Raw genomic sequence first — 21,542 nt, forward strand, 5'->3', positions numbered from 1 at the left:
AATCACTGATAAGGCATCTGGATACACAGTTGTTTGTTATGCCTTGAAGGGACGTAGACTGCAGTCAGAATAACAGGAATGAATTCCTTCAGGAGGTAAAAGTCAGCAATTCGAAACAAGGTGTTCCAGATGAGGGTGAGGATGGTCATCTGTTACAAGTGATGTAGGGAATACTTTCAGCTGAAGGGCCAGATTCAGGGAGTTGGAGGTGAGTGCGTCATACCTCTATGAAGCAGAATTCATAGCAATACCTCATGTCCCTCCGATTCAGCAATCTTGCCCTTGGGTATTCCATTTTATTTTCCAGAGACTGTACATTGGCTAAAAGAAAACAAGGAAGACCCTTGCTTTTTAAAATCTCACTTGGAGCCTAATGCAGTATCCACATTTCAGAAGCTGCATGGTATTGTGTTGACTGAGCTTGTGTTCCAGAGATTCCTCTGTTGCTCTCAGTGATGCTTGTTTTCATTCTATTCTAGGATTTGCTTCATCCATTCTTACCTTTGCGGGATGCTCTGAAATAGCTTGATAACTTTTCAGTTCAAGCAATGTGTTTTTAAAAAAAAACACATCTTGCTTGCCAGGTATTCCAATGTTTTATTTCTGACACAATAGCCTAACCCTCCACTCTATCCCGACCTCCCGAGAGAACGATACCTTATACAAGCTCAGTGTTCAACACCATCATACCTCAGAGGCTAGATAAACTGCCTTGCTGCCCTCTCTGCAATCAGATTCTGACAGAAAGACCACAGTCTGTCCTGGTTGGTAGTAAAACTTCAAACTCCATCACAATGAGCACTGGCATATCTCAGAGCTCTGTTCAGCCTGCTTCTATTCATGATGCTGACTCATAACTTCACTGTCAGATTCAGTTCAAATAGGATCATCAAATTTGCAGATACAACAGTAGTTGGCCTCATCAGCAACAACAAGTCACATGGCAGAGGAGGTTGAAACACACGCAAAATAGCGCGAGAACAACTCAAGTTTCAACATTAACAAGTCAAAGGAGATGATTGTGGACTTCAGGAGGACGAAGATTAACCATTCTCCATTACACATCAACCGTTCTACTGTGGAGAGAACAAAATTCCTTGGCGTACATATGAAAGACCACCTATCCCAAATTTGCAATACTTCTTAGTTTGTCAGGAAGGCACAGCAACACTTACTTCCTAAGGAGACAGCCCCCATCTTGACAAGCTTCTATTAGAGCACAAATTAATGTCCTGCCTGTCTGTATCATTATGTGGCATGGTAGTGGTAGCTGCAAAACATCAGACCAAACATCTATACAGAGGATCATTAAAACAGCCAAGATCATTGGAGTCTCACTTTCCTCCATTCATGACATTTACTGGAAACATTTTCTAAATAGGGCTCAAAGAATTATAGAAGACCCATTCCACCCACCATCAAGGAGGTGGTACAGGAGCATTAAAATCAGGACTGGTTGGATAAGTGCTTCTTTTTTAATCTTTTTATTAACGTTTCATAATATACACAGCAAAGGAGAGTAGAAATAACAAGTAAAATGTCCAAGTCTACATAGTATAAGTATCATAAATTCCAAAGACTGAAAATGTGACAACAGAATTAACTCCACTAAGAAAACAGATAAAGAAATATTTATATTATACAAAAGACAACTAATCTATTAAAAATAAGGATATATCTATATCATTATCTATCTCTCTCCTATATACAAAATAACATTTGAAAAAACAACTGAGTGGCCTATCCTGAGGATCTGTCCACACCTACTGATAATAAAACCAGCAGTAATCATATTACTTCTGGAAGAATTCATTCATAGAACAACACCAGTATATCCCATGAAAGAACAGTATTTTTTTTAATGCATACGTGCATGTTAGGTGCATTTTAGAAACTAAGCACCACCCCCCACACATTTTATGGGTGTGTTGCTCTATACGAGACTATTTTCACTTGTTAAAAGAATGCACACAATTAATAGTGGGCATGGGAGTAGAAGCATTGAAAGAACGCTCACAATTTATTGCGATAATGGGAAAGACGCGACAGCAATTTATAGTGAGCATGAGAATATAATAGCGTCAATGAAAGAACATGTACAATTAATAGCAGACATGGGAAATTTTGATCTTCGGAATATCTCTTTGTATTTCTATAAAGATGGCATTCTAGCCAGGGCACTGCACTTTATCAATGTTAATTGCCCAGACAAGTCCGAGGGAGTAGACTAACATATCAAGTGCTTCTGATTTGAGGCAACATTAGAATTAAAATCCTGCTCAACTCTGAAGTCGCTCTTCGATCTATTTAACGGATTCCTCTCCAAAGTTTGTTAATGTTTTACAGCAGAATATCTATGTAATGGGCTATTATTGACACCTCTGGGGGAAGTTGATTGGGTGTTAATTGCAAGAGATTAGCTGTGACAGATACTGGTATGTGCTTTCCTCATGTCCCATTTAAATGCAAATTGCTTTTGTCAGTCGGAATTTAGAATACTACACCCACATGGTATAAGCAATGTTATACAAATTCCCCCTCCCCCAAACACAATTTATGATTGTGTGCATATTACACGCATGAAATTATGGTAATCAATAAATGATTTCCAGGTTTTTTTCAAATTTAGTAGTTGTATCTGAAGTACGACACCCGATTTTTTTTCTAGATTTAATACATAACATGAGAATGCCATTGAAATAATGAGACGAATAGTGTAGAAAAATCTACAACTGGATATGTCGAATAGGTAAACAACCTACATCTATTATTCCAAAAAGGAGCAGTTAAGGGGTTATGTTGTAAATGAATTACCAGCATCATTATAGTTTTAAAATTAGCTTTCCAAAATTTTTCTAACATGGGACATGACCAAAACATACAAGTCAATGAAGCCACCTCAGTATTGCATCAATCACAAGTAGAGCTCGTATTAGGAAAGATGCAAGTTTGTTTATCTTGAGACATACAAACTCCATGAACTATTTTAAACTGTATTATAAAAATGACTTGCACAAAGTGAAGTAATATTAACTAGTCTAGTAATTCTTCCCTGTGTTTCAGGAGATAATGTTAATTGAAATTCTGATTCCCAAGTTTGTCAATTCCTATCCATGGGAACTGATCTCAAATTTAATACGTGTATAAATAGTACCAATTAAACAAGTAATTGCTTCTTCCCGCACTCTGTGAAATTTATGAACTCTGCAAATCATCCTAAAAATTTATATACATTTATTTTGATTATTTATGTGATTGTGGCAGCACACATCCTCATGGCGAACTGGCCCCGCTTGTATTGCCACATGGTGGGGCAGCCATGGGGAAATGGCGTCGTCAGAGGTATCTCTCTGACTCCAGCATCCCTTCCAGCGCGCACCCTGGGCAGCGATTATGATGTCACAATGCACCAGGTGACTGAGCTCATGCTGCCCTTAAAGGGGCGTGCTGAATCTGAATAAAAACAGTCATTAACGACCCTCAACGTGGTGGCTGTGATTGTTCCACTGCTACTGATCCTTATTTACTGTATATTGCATGGACCATGGCTTCGAGATGCACTGCTTTGTCAGGTCGTACATGTTCAAATTATAAACTTGAACATTGTTTCCAATGGCCAGGAGGTCACCAATTCTTTTAACTGACTTTCAGCTTTAGTAGGTTTAATTGTGAGTATCTAAATTATTGAATTTTTCCCTGTTCTGATGTAGTCAACAGGTCACCACATCCAAGTGCCATTTGAAATTTTTAAAAATCATGTACCCAATCCAATTGAGAGGAAATCCAAAACATACCAAATATCCAAGAAGATTCAGCAGATTTGTATTCTTATTGTAATAGCTTACACGTAACCATACAAAATGCTGGAGGAACTGAGTGGGTCAAGCAACAGCGATAAAAGGCACTGGTCAATATTTCAGGCCATAACCCTTCAGCGTTTCTCTAGCATTTTGTGCTGCTCCAGTTTTCTAGTATCCAGCTTTCCAGTAGGACAGTATGATTAGCGTAGCAGTTAGTGCAACGCTGTTACAGTGCCAGCAACCCAAGTTTAAATCTGGCACTGTCTGTAATGAATTTGTTCCTTTTCTCCATGTCTGCATGGGCTTCCCCCCACCTTTTAAAACGTACAGGAGTCGTAGGCTAATTGGAGTATTTGGACTCGTGGGCCAGAAGGGCCTATTACAATGTTAAATTTAAAATTTTTAACCTGCAATCTTTGTTTTGCTCTGATTTCCACTCCTACATATTTACCCATGGGAATGTGTTGTATCCTGTCACTTCTACTACGAGTTAAAAGCCCATTTTGAAACTATATCTACTTCAGTATTAGGATTCAGTGAAGAGTCATAGCAGTGGTTCTCAACTTTTTTCTTTCCACTCACATACCACTAAGTATTCCCTTTGCCATCTGTGCTCTATAAGGGATTGTTTAAGGGGGTAGGTGAGTGGAAAGGGAAAGTTGAGAATCACTGCATTAGACACAATTGTTACTGAAATATTTTGCTTGAGGAAAAACTGTCATTGGCCCATTTCCTTTGGAGTTATGAAACCATGCACATAAGTCAATTAGGCATGATTAAAATAGTGGTTTTCAAACTTTTTCCTTCCACCCACGTACCACCTTAAGCAATCCCTTAACCACAGAGTACATGTGGCATAGGGAATACGTAAAGGGGTATTTGAGTGGAAAGAGAAAGGTTGAATACAACTGAGTTACAGGTTCAATGTCTGTATGATGTTTAACTGCCCCTGTCAATTCAGCAGCAAGAACAAAAGACTCATCATCCTTAGACAAGGTCAACAAAGAAAAAAAAACACAGAAATTCAATCCACCCCACAAGAGGGTCTCAATAGCACTGTTAGTCATTGGTACGCTTGAAAGTTTGTCACACTCAACGACAACATCTTTTATTGCACATTTTTGGCAAGTAAGCTCACCGGCCATAGACCTCATCTGTGTCTGGAATGGGAATAGGAGCCCACCATTTGCTGGCAAATGGTTGCACCATCAGTAAGAGCCAATAATCTTTGTTTGGGAAGGGATCAGGAAGGACAGGTGGCTGATTCTTGGTGGAATATCAGGGAGAACTTGCAGACTGTGGTGGGCAAAATAGCATGGGGTACCAATACCTAAGTGGAAAGCCCTCCAAAAGGTAGTGGGCATCGTCCAGTATAGCACAGGAAAAATTTTCCCCATTATCACGAAAAGGACACTGCCATTGAAGAGCGGTAGCAGTCATCAAGGAACCACACCACGTAGCACATGTTCGGTTCTCACTGCTGTAATCAGGAAAGAGGTGTAGGTACCACAAGATCCATAACCCAGGTCTCTACAATCTGACAATCAAACAATAAACTCAGAGACTCATTTAAGGACTCTGCACATTATTCATTTTGAAGATTTATTTTCTGCATTGCAATTTGTTTGCACTTTTTCTGTTTACATTTCTCTTTTGTACCAAAAAGTAGAAATTTTGCCTGGACCACGGGGAAAAAGAATCTCAGGGTTGTACATGTCTAGAATGTACTCTGACAATAAGTCTGAACTTTGCAAGCCATCAACTGCAATGCATTAGTAAGTTAAGCCAATACAAGGAACAGAGATATGTGTGGCTCATACCTGCAACAAAATTATGGTACATTATTCAATGTTGGCATTTCCAATGGAAACAATACATTTATCAACTTTTTAATAATGCAGTTGAATTTACATAGGATATAGTGCTTTTACATACCAAGAGAAAAAAACCCAGAAATCATGAAAATACCTTTGCACCATACCAAAATGTAATCATCATGTCTCCACTTGTGGAAATCATCAACCCCCACCTCTCCATGAGGAACTCAAGTTGGGCTCAATAAATCACCACCCCCATCCATCTCTTAAAGGCCAAGCAAAACCTGGAGCCAAATTCTTCTGGCGTTAATCACGAACACTTCCCCCTACATTCAAGGAAAATTCTGTTGTCTCCTGTTCACAATTTTCTCTGCTCAATTCCCCTCATGTGAGAGAACAACTATTATCTGACACCTTTTTTTTGCCTTGTCAAACTCCCTTCTCTTCATTCTTCCTTTCTCCACTTATTTGTTATAAAATATATACTTTGTTTCAATTCAGCTCACTCAACCCAAAAGGACCCTTTTGCCAGTTCTAGGAACTTAATTCAAAAAACAAAATCAGTAGGTTGGTAGCTGCACTATAATAGGAAAAATTCAACTTTAAAAAGCTCAATATTTACCATTAACAATGGAACTCACCTTGAAGATGCCAACCCAGTCTTTTTTATGTGCCTTAATGTATGATGTCAGTGTGTAATGGCACTCAAGAGGAGTATGAGGGAGATAACTTTTTGCCACATTTTGAAAGATGACATGAGCAAAATTAGATGACTGAACTGTGCTGCTTGAAGGAAGTGGAAGTTGCACTATATCCATTCTTCAGCACAATGTCTGTAAAATTGACAAGATATTCAGTTAGTAATAAAGATAATATCAACAAAAAATTTCATTCCATTTTCAAATATATTTGGAGATGTTACAGTTGGCTTCATAGCCTTCTACAGCTGTACCTTAGCCATACAACCATAAAGTCCCCAAGTTCAACCACCAATTAACCTCCCAGACATGGCCTCAATGTTTTTTTTTGCATTTGTGTGGTTTGCCAGAATCTGGGTATGAGAGAAAATAATGACAATTATTCCTCTTCCTGAATTAAAATATGCACAGTTGGACAAGGACAAGATTGAGCTCCATTTCTATGCTATCCAGAATCACAATTCTACCACAAGTTATCAAATAGTATGAAGAATCACAAGTGAAATAGAGTGATACCAGTGGAAATATACCCCTACAAAATAAAAATCATGTGAAGTGAATTGACAAGAACATGGCACCAAATGACAATTATACACAGTAAGGCCCATGGAATCCAGCACCTATAGGATTGGTCAGAATCAGTCACAAAATGTGTTGTTTTGCAGGAGCATCAGAGAGCAAACATTTATACAAACCACCTTACAACATTTTTAAAGATGCAAGGAAAAGTCAAAGTAAGGCAGTGTCTGCGCTTGGTTATTCATTCAGGAATCTGTTGGCAGAAGAAATGCTGTCCTTGTGCTGCTGAGTGCTCATCTTCAGGCTCCTGTCCCTTTTCCCTCGATGGTAGTAGAGATGGCCTGGGTGATGTGGGTCTTGAGGATAGAGTCTGCTTTCTTAAGCCTAGCGAGTGGAGCAGTGGGCTAAACACACATCCTTGAGGTGTGTCTATGTTGATTGTCAATGAGGAGATAAAGTTTTCAATTTGTATCAATGTGGTCTTCCATTGAGGAAGTCAAGGATCCAGTTGCAGAGGCCCAGGGTTTGAATGAGGGAATAATGGTCTTGAAGACTGAGCTGTAGTCGATGAAGAGCAGCCATATGCAGGAGCTGCTGTATTCTCAGTGGCGAGCCAGTGATTTTGTGTCTGCTATTGAGCAATTGCAATGATAGGTGAATTGCAGTGAGTGTAGTCCTTTACTTAGATACGTGTTAATTCTATGACCAACCTCTCAAAGCATTTCATCACAAGAGGTTAGTGCTACAAGGCGAAAGTTGCTGAGGCAGCTCACTCTGCTCTTCTTGGGCACCAGGATGATGAATGCCCTTTTGAACCAGATGGGAGCCTCTGACTGCAGCAATGAGAGATCGAAAGTGTCAGTGAACACTAGCTAGTTGGTTGGCAGAATACATCAGTACGTTGCCAGGTACACCGTCAGGGGCTGACACCTTGAGGGTACACCCTCTTGAATAATGTTGTGATGTTGATCCTGGAGATAGATATCACAGGGTCCTCAGCCTTTGCAGGGACTCTCAAAGGCATTGTTGAATTCTCCTTCTCAAAGCAGGCATAGAAGCTGTTCAGCTCATCAGGAAATGAAGCATCCCAGACATCTATGGTATACTCCCAAGCTTTGAAGGATGTAATGGCCTGCACTCCCCACCATGTATCTGTCTTTCTCTAGGTTCCTCTGGAATTGCCACTTTGCTTCAGAGATAGTCTAGTCGATTGCAGGTCATACCTGATGTCTTGTATAGATGTTGATCCCCAGCCTTAAATGAGGATTGAAGACTGGGGATCAAGCTTTAAATTACTTTGATCTCACCCTCAGAAGTTTGTGAATGCTCTGATTCATCCAAGGCTGCTGGTTGGTGAACTCCCAGTACGTGTGTTGACACACACTCGTTTACGCAGAACTTGATGAAGTCAGTGTTGCATACTCATTCAGGTCTGAGAATGAGTCCTTGAATATAGCCCAGACCACTGATTCAAGTCAATCCTGTGGGCATCCTCTGCTTCCCTCAACCATACTTTTGCCATCTTCATCACTCATGCTGTAGTCTTCAATCTCTACTTGTATGCCAGAAGTAGAAGTACAGCCAGGTGATCAGACTTGCCTAAGTGCAGTATGGAATGGCTCAGTTGGCATTTTTCCTTGTGGTGTAGCAGTGGTTGAGTTTGTTGGCTCCTCTGGCTCACATGGGATGTGTTGGTGGTGATTTATTGGAGACTTCTTCAGGTGGGCTTGATTGAAGTCCCCTACAATGATCAGGAAGGCATCAGGATATGCTATCTCGGGATGCCAATCACAGTGCTCATTGCTGGCGTGATATTAAACTGTGGTGGAATGTACACTGTGACCAGGATGATGGCTATGAACACCGTTGACAGTTATATATGTGCAACATTTTATCACCAGATGTTCAAGCTTGGAGAAGCAGGTCTTGGACACAAATCACATTTTTTCCACCATGATGAATTGATGATGTCAAACGCTGCCTCCCCTGGTTTTTCCTGGCACCGATGTCTGGTCAGCGTGGTGAAGAGTGTAGCACGCAGGCTTCAGCACCATATCTGGAATGCCCTCGTTTAGCCATATCTCTATGATCACACAGCATTCCTTGATGTCTTTCTGATGTTGTCATCTGGCTTGGAGTTGATTGATGCTGCATAAGCAAATGTTCATGTTGCTTGAGATTGTGAGTGCATGATTGGTGAACTGACAGCGAGGTGGACAATTTTAAAATCGCATTTTTTGCTGAATGCTGGAAGATCCCAATTCTGGATACAGGGTTTTACTGTATTGATTAACAACATCGAAGAATAATTTTTGGTCACAAATTTTAGATATTTCTTAATTTTATTTAAGAAAATACAGAATAGGACTCAATTAATAATACATTGAATATATCATAGAAAAACATTCATAAGGTCTGTAAAAATTTTTTTAAAAGGGATCCACCCCACCCCTTCACCCAGCATCCTCTCCCCAGATTAGAAAGAATGCAGGGAATAGTGGGAGATGAAAAGAAAAATAGAAAATAAAAACCAACAGGAACCAGGTTCGACATCTCAGAGTCACATCATTTTAAAAGTATTAAATTTCTAATAAGGAGTAACTAATTAACAAATATCAAAATAAATTATACAATCTGGGCATTTAGGTAATTTAAATAATGTTGCCAAATTTAGATGAACATACTATATCTATTCCGAATACTATAAGTAATCTTTTCAAGGGCAATACAACTTTGCACTTCCATGTTCCAATGATCAATGTGAAGTAGGGAATCAGAATTCCATGTTACCGCTATATATTTCTTGGCTATTGACAATGTAATTTTTAAATAAATTTAGATTTACTTCTGGAGAAGTTAACTTTTATAACTACCAAATTCCCCAGAAGAAACAATTCCAGATCTAGAGGGATGTTCACCCCCACAACTTTTGTCAACACTTTCTCAATTCCATCCAAAAGGGTCTTCATTTTATGCATAACCAGGTGGAATGAGAAAAGGTACCAACATTTATTCCACATCTAAAATACCTATCAGAAAATTTTGTTTTTAATGTATCTACAAAGTTTAGATATTGATGGGCTTCTAAAATGTGTCCTTACATATTGTAATTGGAAATTATTAAGATTCATACAATGCAAAAAAAAAAATTACCCAAAATTATCTTGAAGTATGTAGATACAACAAACCCCTGGTAGCCTACAATTCAAGCAACCACTAAGCAACCGGCAAAAAGAAAAAAAATAAATAAATAGGAATAAAATAATAGGTCAAAAAAATACCCAGGCTTAAAATTGTAAAAATATTTGATCTCAGAAGTAACATATAAACCTTTGGTGAAGATGGGAGCAAATATTCAGCCAGTGGAATTCCTTTGACATGCTTTGCTTGCAGCATCTGTTTAAATAAAGTTGTGTAAAACAGCAATGCCATCATCCAGGATGAAGAGTTGCTTGATGCTGCTCACCTTTGGGGTGACTCTCTTCAAGAGTCTTCTTATCCTCGCTTAATAAAAGTCACACCAGACAAAGGCTTTATCTGTAAACTTGGGGGTGGGGAGAAATTATCTTTAATGTTATTGTTCATCTTTCAGGCAGCTCCTTGCAGGGGAAGGAACCTGCAGAAACAGTGACGGTTAAATGTTTTCAAAGAATGTGACTGAAAATTAAATAAGATGCTTTATATTCATGCAAGTATAGTAGTTTTGCCTTTTGTCTTTTAAAAAATTTGTTCCTAACGCAGGTGTATTAGTTAGGCATTGCAAGAGCAAGTCTCAAGCAACCAGAAAATATACATATTTTGCTGTAAATATTATTGTTCCAACCCATAAATTCATCCAAGAGTTTTCCAATAATGTTGACTGAAACACTGGAGATAAATATCTATTAAAAGCTATTTCCTCCTTCCCCCACACCCTACACCCCCTCTCATCAATATTCAATCAAAACAGTAAGCAGGTCTCAGATGTAACCATCTGGCAATATTCAATAACACACAGGTGAGTCTGCCTGTATTTCAAATGTAAAACACAAAAGTCTGCAGACACTGTGGTTAAAGTGAAAACACAATGATGGAGAAACTCAGCAGTGTCCTTTATAGAGCAAATATATAGATACATAACCAACATTTTGGGCTTGAGCTCTTCATCACTTTGGGAAATTAGAAAGGGAACTCTTGCCACAGATAGGACAGTCTAAACTGATTACTTTTAGTAAAGCATGTTGCTGAAGATGTATTAAAATGCACATTAATGGTAAACAAATGGATGCTTATGGTTGAGGATTTATTTATAGTAATGACATTAAATGCTGTGAATAAGTGGCTGTCCTCTTATATTGGAGAGGAATCATTGTCTGACACTTCAACATTACTCACTACGTATCAATCCAAGAATATTATCTCACTCCGAACTTGGACTATTTTATTATCAGTTGCTGCACTTCTGACCGCATGATGTAAGGAGAGCAACTACAGACCTTAAAACCAAAGTTCAAACTTCTACACTAATATCTTTTGTATTATGGACACAAGAATAAAAGGGAATACATGTGGACTGATGGATAAAAAGTAACAGGGAGAAATTGAATACATTTTTAAAATCAGAAACAAAAGCACACAAGTTTCTTTTAACTTTATAAAAAAATGTAAATTGTTAAGCAGATAATATTGATATGAAAGAATCTCAGTGGCAAACATACATATGAAAAAATTTAAATGTTAGCTCATACACAAATCTCGTACAGTTTGAAAATAAAATTTACACTTGCTATGCAAAAACATGCAGAAAGAACATCCAAAATGTGTGATGAACAGGTTTTAGGAAGACTAACAAGAAATGAATCTGAATTGCAGGAGTGCAAAAGAAATAAGAGGCCCAAAGAGTTTAATAGAATGGTTTTGCATAACCCAAGACATTGCCACAATACATGAACAGTTAAACGAACACTATAAAATGTTAAATGAAGGTCATGGTTGAGGTACTAAAATCTGTATTTTCTCAGTTTTGCTAGCAATGTGAAGATAAACAAAGCAGTAATGGAGAAATTGAATAAATAAAAGTTCCTGGAGAGATACATCTTCAGTTATTAAGGGGATAGAAACTGCCTTAGGAATAGTGCCAGTGTTTGCCAAAGATAAACACAGCAACTATAGATCAATCAGCTTGTGCTGCTGGTCTAATTTTTAGATAAATATTGGGAGAAAAGGATTGGACACTCCAAATTTTTCAGAATATTCTTGATTTCATGAAGAATTGAGAGATTAAGATGTACAGATGATGCTGCACATTAAGAATGATGAAAGGTTTAAAGTAAAAGTAGAGTCCTTGGAATTAAAGTTTAATATTAAACTTTAATTAAGTCACATTAATTAGTCACATTAAGTGACTAAGCAACAGTGAACAGCTGCTAGTAACTCAAGTAGTAGCAGAAATAGACCAGTCTCAACTATTCATCAAGGGTACAAGCTCAAAGCTTTCTAATAATAAGTGTTGAAATTGTAGTTAACAGTGGAATTATGGTAACAGCCACAAGGTCAGAGATTAAAGTTGACAAATGAGAATAATTAGGATTGATGAATGAAGAATGATTTTACAAACAAATCAACTTCAAAATAGATATTGGATCAAAAGTAGCTCAGGGAAGAAAGGACAATATTTGTATATGATACATAAAACAAATATTTAAAATATATGGGATTCTTGGCTTAATCAATTGAGCGAGAGTAAAACAGATCAAATACAAAAATAGTTTACTGAAGTGATATTATGAATAAAGATTTTAAAAGTGTAGTGTTCTCCAAAAAAGCAGACAATGAAGGGAAGATGTGTTTAAAAACTCAAAACATTTTAATCAAGATAAAAGTTGTGATACAAAAGGATGCTGCAAATTTGAAAGGTTAACATCACAGCTTGATATCACAATAGATGCCCATTTTTAAATTTTACAATATTAGTGACAAGATAAACTTAGAATTAGAGCATGACAAACAATTTGCAAGAACATTACCCAAAAGGATACAAATTGAATAACTTTTTAAAAGCCAAACAGGGAAAAGAATACATCAACTGAAAAGCCAAAGCAGTTAACACAAACTAGCACCCTCTTTCAAAAATCCATGATCTTAAAATTATCATTTTCTTTCCATAATGTGTAATGAATGCTATAGTTCAAGTCAATTTAAAAGAAACATAACTCACTTAAAGTAACTGGCAGTGAAATAAACAATTTATAGGAAACCAATAATCAGATTAGAATTTTAGTCATGCAACCATGTACATCACCTACACAAGGTTTTGGAAGTATTGATATTTTCGTATCAAAACCAGAGCAATCTGCCTAACCAGGGCTTGATGCTGGGCAGCAGTTTTGTAACTCAGCCTCATCTAGAAATTGGCAGTTTAAGCCATAGAGTACTTTTTTTCCTCTCCAAAGAAAATGCCTCACAGAGGTGCCAAAAATTAGCATATATAAATCTCTCAGCTCGCCTCCATAGAAGAATCGATTCTATTTCAGTTAAAAGGAAGAGAATAGAAACCAATTTATTTTATTTAATAAACAAGCCACTCATGTTCCATTCGCCGCTGACTCTTGTCCTTTACCGAACTCTGATTACCAAATATCTAATTTCACAAAAAACCGCAGTGGGGAAGTGGCTGAGACCCACGTCCGGCGGCAGGGAACGGCCCAAAAGCACTGGGACCGCCGCTCCCAACAGGCCGAACCGAAAGGCCCAAAGCTCGATCCGGTAACGGTAACAAAAAAAAAAGACCGAAACAAACTTTAAAACCAACTCCAGAGGAAAACGTCCTAACTTCGGACGGCCGATTGTCATCCCCGCCGCACAAACATCACCCAAGACCTGCACTCACCTCGACCCCAAGCTGCGGCTCCTCCGGTTTCTGAACTCCGTCACCGAGCCTGCTGGAATTGTGACGACAAGCCAACAACTTCCGGGGTCAAAGGGCGGCAGCCTGGAGGGAGAATGGAAGATGACAGGATGGGAAAGGAGGGAGGGGGACAGGGAGTCATTTAAATCATAGAGCACTCGCACTCGAAAACTGTTTGACCCTGTTAGAAAATGATTATCACTGCTTCTCTTGTAAGACAATGCGTCCGTTTTTAGTGTTGCAATGTGTACACGAGTGGCAGGTTGGACCAATCCAGGCTTGAAAATTCCTTTCGCCCAGGTGTCAGATGCAGATGCTTCAGTGGTTCTTGATTTCTGAGATTCTTATTTCCTCTTTGCTTTCTCAATCCTAGCTTCCTCGGATGAAAAGCGTTGAAACTTTTAAGAGATGTTCGAAACGAGTCTTTGAATCGCTTTCTCTCAGCTAGTCGTCTCTCCATGACGTCGCTAGTTTGGAATACAGTCATCAGACATGTTCTGCCTATCTGTGTAGATGCTGGAGAGGTTCATCTGGGACAGAATCTGTGTGTCTGGAATCTTGCTATTTGTGTGGATTATTCTCTGCAGCTAGGTCTTGTGGAAGTAGTTGAGTTACCTGGTATGTCTGCTGCACACTGTCCATGTCTTGCAAACAGAGTAAGTGGGTATGACAGCAGCATAACATAGCTTCCGCTTGGTGTTTAGGCTAATTCCTCTTTATTCCCGTTCTTGCCTTGTATCCTGTTGTTTACTTTGGGAACAATGTTGACCGATCTTGAGAGAGCGCTGCCGGGGTATGTGAACTTGCTGAAAGCCTTTGACCTCGCACAAGAATATGTATGGGGTGTTCGTGCATAACTTCTGTTTTCTTTGTGTGAATTGTGTGGCCAAAAATGTCACAGGCACTCACAAACATCCAAGTTATCAGCTTCTGAGTTTGCATTCATCAGCAAAAATGGAAGTCCCTGGAAGTGATTTCTCATACTTTGGTTTGAGCAGAGTCTCATTTTGTTGAAAGGAGCACTGTCAGCCGAGCATCTTAGATTGATTCCATCTTCTTTATTGGAGAAAGCATCAGACAGCGTTGCAGGGAACAAGCACACAGCTATTTTTCACATCATTGGTGACCAGAAATGGCTTAAAGGCTTAATGATATAACTTTGTGGAATTGTTGAATAATTGTGGTGACCTTTTCAGGGTATACACACTTTCCCATAATCTTCCATAGACAATCTTGACGATCAGTATTGAATAATGGAATTCTCTTCTCTAGGAGTTACCTTGTTCTGCCCTTCATGAAAATCGCATTGGCTTTCTTGAAATATAAAGTGACCAATCAGTCTGTTTAACAAAAATTCTGTGTGGATTTTACCAGCAGTCGAGAGAAAATAATTTCCTCCATGTTGATCACAGACTTAATGGATCCCCTTATCCTTGTATATATGTGTGTTGAGTAGATTTTTGAAGTCCTCGGGTAGTTTTTTTCCCTGTTCCATAACACCTGAAGTAGGTCTGTCAGTTAATCTCTCAACAGTGACCCCCTTAAGGGAGACTTCATCTGATTTAGCATCTGTTCCTGGAGCTAACACTGATTTTGTTGCATTAAGTAAAATTCATCTGGCTGATTGGGAGCAAGTATCAGAGAGTAGTCCTGGGTATACATTCTTCTGGAGCGGTCATAGGAATGGAGGGAAGCAGATGTTGGCTTCATTGTGTGCTAACCGTGAATTAATTCACTCTTTTCCTTTTTTTATTCTTGCTAACACTCCAGTCATAATTTTTTGAGCCCACTGCCTATTTGGCCCTGTTCCTGGCCAAGCCACCTAACCTCATCACAGACACCGGCTCTAGCAGCACACTTACCACCCCCCCCCCCCCTTCCAAGTGCTTGGACCAACACTCACACTTAATAAGTTACTCTCTATTCCCCAAGCACTTCAAAGTTGCCTACATGGGATATTTACTAAAACCACCTCTAAGGAATAATAAGATCCAAGAGTAGAACAGTCAAAATAATCTGACAAACAGTGTTACTGAACAAGCCTATAAAAGCATGTTAATTATGTGTTTCAGGGTTGATGGATTTGGTATGGTAAATTTACACAGTGCACTAACAAGGATTTGACTTGGAAGAGGCACAAGATACATAGCACAGATCATCTTTGGATGATTGTTACAATTAATTCAACAGGAGTACTGTGCACTTAACTGTCTAAGATGTCCTCATAACTTTGGTTCCTTTTCAATGCCAAATCACAATTCTCCGACACAAACCAATCATACATTCATAATCACTACCATACACAATTTCAGGCAATTTTCAACTATTCAACATTAATATGCAGCTTACTATCTAGCAGGCCATTTTCTGACAGCAATTTTTTAATCATACAGATTAGAATAGGGCCATCTGCTCCCGACTTCACTCTGAACAAGCCTCATCTAACAGGAAATAAAGCCATAATACCCCCAGTTTTAAACAAAAAAAAACAGGACATGTTGGGATCACTCAGGAGGTCAGATATCAAGCCTGGGAAGGAAAATGGTCAACATTCCAAGTTGATGAGCCATCATCTCAGTGTTGATCTGCTTTCAAAAAAGTAACATGCAAGTCCTTTATTTTAGTCCAATTCTTCATGCAATTGTGGACTTCAGTAAAATATTTGCCTTTTTTAATGCATACATTTAATATTTTATTGAGTATTTTGAATACTTCCAATTATTTATCTTTGTGCTAAGCAAGGTTATGTTCAATCTAGTTCTTTTTGTATGATAAGCAATGGAGGTCCAGCCAAATTGTAATAATTGTAAAATATTAAATGTATGCATTAAAACAACATTTCTGCTTTGGGGAAAGCATTCAGGATCTTCACAGATTATAGTTCTTTAAATTATTTTGTTTGTGTAGCTAAAAAATTGTTTCTTAATTTTTTTTTGCTTTCAGTTAATCAAAATATTTGAGGTGCTGGCTGAACACAAAGTCTGCTTCCATTAAAAATAAGTATTTTTAAATCTCGTAAATTAAGTTTCCATGTAATTTTAATTGAACAACAAATTTATTCAGATTTATGTTTCAGGTGTCAACAAATTTATTCAGATTTATGTTTTAGGTGTCATAAAGAAGTAGGTTATTTTTTTACATTCTACTTGGTCATGTGATACTTTTAAACCATTTTGGACACAGATTTAAGGAGGTTTTAGAGACAATTTTTAAGATTAAGTTGTTGATGGAACCAACATTATTTTTATTAGGTAATGTTAAAATGTTAGGTTTGAAATTGAGATTAAGTAGGTTTCAAATTGCGTTTTTGAGATTAGCCTTGGCTGTAGCGAGAAAATATTTAGTGATTACATGGAAAAATGAGATTGATTTAAGTTTGCAACGATGGCATATGGAATTGAGATCATGCATTCCATTGGAAAAGATAACATAATTTATGTGATAATTGTCTTTTTTATCAGAAAATGTGGAAGCCTTATTTGGATTATATGGGTTTAAAGTTTTGAACTTCCTTCTGCACATTGTGGTGGTTTTACCCTATTCTGTGGCATTTAATTATAATTATTGATGTGTGTATCTCCTTTCTTTCTTCTATCTTTGGTGTTGGGGGTAGTAGGGAGAGGGAGGGATTGGAGGGAGGGGTATTGGGGAGGATGGGAGGGAGTGAGGAGGAGGGATTTGGTAATATATCACATTTTTTTGTATATGAATTATATTTGAATATATTTGAATGTAATGTGGCTTAAAAATTTAATAAAGTATTTTTTAAAAAGTAGTGCAAAAAAACCCACATTTTCCATTTGCTCTTAACTGTTTTGTAAATGGTTCTTTTGTGTGTGTGTGTGTTTAGCAGAACAAATCTCCAACATATAAAGCTTTAGCATAACCTTTTGAAATTATACTTATGGGTCTGGCAGGTCACCCTGGTTTTATTACGAGTTTTACAGTCTGTTTAAACAAAATTAAGAACAATTTCTAACTGCACAGTCATACTACAAATGAAGACCGTGAAAGTATTTCACAAAGTTTTCGTCTTCCAATTTAAACCCCTGTTCTTACCAACATGTACCATTTATCTCTCAAAATTGTGAGGTCAATTGTCACTCCAGGACAAAAAGACTTAATTAAGGCCCTTTCCTCTCCAAGGGTGGGCACATAAACAAGAAGTTTTAAATATCTTATCCCAGTGGTTCTCAGCCTTCCCCTCCCCTCACATATCACCTTAAGTAACCCCTTTGGCATCGTTTGGTGAGAAAGGGAGCTGCATATTAAGCAGCAAAATATGTTGAAAAGAACGTGGAATGAGAGGAAGACTGGGAACAATGGAACTTTTCAAACCTTCTGCTGGTCTCAGATGTCACAATAATTGAAAAGAGCTGAGGAAAAGGCCCACGTCGGATTGACAAGAATATTAACTCGTTGCTGCAACCGCCCTTTCACCTTCTCCCTTCCAAGAGCCAGGGATGCAATCAAAAGTTCCAAAAATACATAAAATACTCAGCAAGACAGGCAGCATGGATAGCGAAAAGGAGTGAGTAATCGTTCCGGCCAAAGGAACATGTTTTAAGATTAATTTTCACTATCCGAAATATAAATGCATAAAATGACACAAAGAATAATCCTTCTGCGCATCAACGAGTCCCCGATTTTATAAACTGTCAACTCTTTGCCCATTTTGCCTCGGTCTCTCCGCTCTGGGGGGCGGGCGGGGGGGGGACGTCCCGGGGTTCGTGGCGGCTGCTGCTGCTCCTCGTCTGGCCATTGGTGGTGCCGCCGTCTCGTGGTTTCGCCCGAAGCTTCCGCTGACTCTGTGATAGGTCCGTTCCGAGGGAGTGGCAGGAGGCAGAGGTCGCGGAGACAAGGTTGAAGTATGGCGGCTGTTGTCAGGAGCTTAATGAACTTTCCACTTAAATACGGTGGTTCTGTTCCCCACCGCATGGGTAAGGCCTGCTCCCTTTTTATGCCCGCATTAAAATACGATTTGAAATGGAACACTCATGGATATTGAGGCCGTGGGTACGGTAATAAGTCTGAAGGTTTTGCGAGAGGCCAGTCTGAGTAATGTTCCCTTTGGCAAGTTGGAAGCCAACCTAACCTGAATGCAGTAAAAAAACATATGTGACTCTTTTGGGTGCCCACCGTCACAGACAAAAAATATTAAACAGGACTCCGTTAAGAAAGCAATTTACACTGTTGGACATCCACTCTTACTATTAAGTATGCATCGGGTTACAATCCAGTGGGGTTTTTTTTTAAACAAATCTAAGCCACCCTGAAAGGCACCTGAATGGGACATGTAGGTTTGAAGGTGATCAGTGATATTTTTGCGCTTGATGGGGAGTGCGTTCTACTGTTCACCCCAAATAGTATCTGGCTGCACATCAAGGTCGGAGTTATTGAAAAATATTGTATTGTTCAGTAATGGATTTGGGATAGCCTCAAAAAAAATGCAGGTTTTTATCAAATTTGTTTAAAATTATCCATTTGAATGTTGGACATTCACAACAATGACTGTTGGCAAATTTCATGGAGAAAGATTCCAGTGGCTGTGTTCTCGGCAAGCTGGAGTTATTCTCGACTGGAGAATTGGAAATCAAACGATAGGCATTGGATACATTGAAATCAGTAATGACAAAAATAACTGATAATGGTTTTAGTCATTAAACGTCTCTGCCTGGAGAATAATTGATTGTGGTGTTTAAAGTTCTTGTGTGATTAATTTCCAGCCTTCTGGCTGGTCTGCATTAACATGAGTGGGTTTTGTTGTGCATGCACTTACACAATTAGGACTTGGAGACACTGTGCCTTTCTCATCAGACTAGCATGGCTATTGACATACAGAGAGATAAAAATATATATATAACATCATGACATGGGCAACATGATGTACAGCAGGGTGGGCTTATACACAACACTATTCCCCACCCTGTGCAATAGATGTTGAATGGGTCCCCTCTAACGACCATTACTACATCGGGCCCATGACTACTAATGAGAATGAGGGTACACGTACTGAATGATTATAATACGGAAAGGAAATTGGTAATAATTATGGAACATAGTCCTTAAAGTGCTCGGGTGGTCTTCTTTCTCTCTTGGACTGCCTCGGCTTGGCATGCTGGACCAATATTTGCTCAGGGCTATTCTGGGTGGGATCCATAGATAGTCAGGTCGTCGGGGACTGCCAGCCTTTGTTGGCCTCTGGGGTTCTACGTACTGGGCTGCTTGTCACAGTTACTGGGTTACCCATCTCCACCCCTCTTTCACTTAACCCACGGGGTTGGATTAGGACTGGTTCTTCCTTCTCCAGGTCGTGAGGTAGTTCGTGGACTTTAGTGTCAGGCAATAGTCGCAATTGGTCCATGTGTCATTTCTGCAGTCTCTCTCCCACTAGAACAGAGTATGAGCAGGGGCTCAACTTTTGTAGGATCACGCCTACCACCATGGAACTTTGTATTGGCTGTAATCTTGTGCCAGTACTCTCTCGCCCACCTCCAGTGCTCTAGGTAAAGTTTGTGGTGATGTGGATTTTTCTAAATGGAGGCCCAGATCCGGGTGAACTGTGGACAGACTTGTTAGCAGGTTGCAGCCAAACATCATTTCCATGGGGTGCCTTTTGTGGTAGAATGCAGTGAATTTATGTACCTCAATAGGAAATCTGCAATTTTGTGAATCCAGGGAGATGTTTAAAAATTTCTTGGTTTTCATCACCTTTTTGAATGTTTGTACAAAGCATTTTGCCTCCCCATTAATACTTTGGTGATAGAGTGCTGACAAAATATGTCTAATATTGTTGTTGCACAGAAATTTCTTAAAAGGTTCTCATGTAAACTGGGGTCCATTGTCAGAGTCCAGTTTGTGAGGTAATCCATATATGGGAAACATGGTCGTAGACATTCAGTTATAGAATTGGCTTTGGTGTTTTTCATATGCAAAACTACTGACCATTTGGAATGTGTGTCCACTGGTATAAGGAAAGTGTCTCCCATGAATGGCCCCACGAAGTCTACGTGAATCCGATGCCAGGGTCTGGAAGGCCATTTCCATGGGTTGGCCTCAGCCTGTGGCATTTTTGGCTGCATTGACTGACATATTTTGCATTCCCTCACTATTGTTTCAATGCCTCTGTCTATTGAAGCCCACCAAACATGCATCCGGGCCAGCACTTTCATTTGTACCATTCCTGGACAGTTGTGGTGCAGGTTTGATAATATGGTGTTTGGCCAATTGGCTGGGATAATTGTACCCCAAAGTAAACATCCTTCTTCAGCTGATAGTTTATGGTGGTGTGTGAAGTAAATTTTTAGGTCTTCTGGTATGATCTCAGATTCTGGCCATCTATTAAGGGTGAAGTATAAGACTTTGCTTAACGTTGCCTCCTTTAATCTTCACATTGTCCAACACACAGGCAGTCCCCGACTACACTCCCTGCTCCTGCCTGAGAACCTTGAGGCAACTTCTTCGATGTGGACAGCCGTCAGTCCCTGGCACTGCCCAAATGCTAGTCCCTGACTACAGTCCCTGCCCCCTCTTGGGAGCCCAATAACACTGGAAGTAGTCTTTAAAAAGATTCCAACCTGAAGACGATGGTCACCATATGTTGAGATTTTTGAGCCAGTTTACGTTTGAAGTTTTACTGTATGTTTTATTAAAAAATAAAATGTATGCTAGTATGTTTATCTCACTGCATTTACCACCCCCCACCCCCTTCCCAGTCCACTGCTGTGCAGCACACCCCCACCCCATCCCAAGGCCCTTCTAGTTGGAGCATGCCTTTGTTTTAGGCGATTCTGAAATCAGCACAATTATTTAATGTACCACC

At 39.1% G+C, this 21,542-nt stretch overlaps 2 protein-coding genes across 13 annotated transcripts in view; one reads left to right on the forward strand and one right to left on the reverse strand.

Moving 5' to 3' along the window:
* The window catches only part of LOC138751597 (tax1-binding protein 1 homolog), a 244,849-nt gene extending 231,039 nt beyond the window's left edge, over nucleotides 1–13,810 (reverse strand). For 8 of the 11 annotated variants that reach the window (XM_069914106.1, XM_069914101.1, XM_069914105.1 and 5 more), the window contains exons 1-2: nucleotides 13,703–13,804; nucleotides 6,259–6,450 (exon numbers count right to left, since the gene is read on the reverse strand). In XM_069914106.1, the coding sequence (XP_069770207.1) occupies nucleotides 6,259–6,435 (177 nt within the window). In that variant the 5' untranslated portion in view covers nucleotides 6,436–6,450; nucleotides 13,703–13,804. Of the gene's footprint in view, nucleotides 1–6,258; nucleotides 6,451–10,164; nucleotides 10,261–10,300; nucleotides 10,451–13,702 lie in introns of those variants that run through there. The other 3 variants (XM_069914096.1, XM_069914095.1, XM_069914098.1) reach the window with 3 other exon arrangements.
* Nucleotides 13,811–18,541: 4,731 nt separating this feature from the next.
* Nucleotides 18,542–21,542, forward strand: part of LOC138751599 (3-hydroxyisobutyrate dehydrogenase, mitochondrial-like) — a 126,399-nt gene continuing 123,398 nt past the window's right edge. The window contains exon 1 of one of the 2 annotated variants that reach the window (XM_069914113.1): nucleotides 18,542–18,660. In XM_069914113.1, coding sequence (XP_069770214.1) covers nucleotides 18,591–18,660 — 70 coding nt within the window. In that variant the 5' untranslated portion in view covers nucleotides 18,542–18,590. The remainder of the gene's footprint in view (nucleotides 18,661–21,542) is intronic. The other variant, XM_069914112.1, reaches the window with a different exon arrangement.

Source organism: Narcine bancroftii, chromosome 1 (genome assembly GCF_036971445.1).
Source record: "Narcine bancroftii isolate sNarBan1 chromosome 1, sNarBan1.hap1, whole genome shotgun sequence".
In the NCBI taxonomy this organism is placed as follows: Eukaryota; Metazoa; Chordata; class Chondrichthyes; order Torpediniformes; family Narcinidae; genus Narcine; species Narcine bancroftii.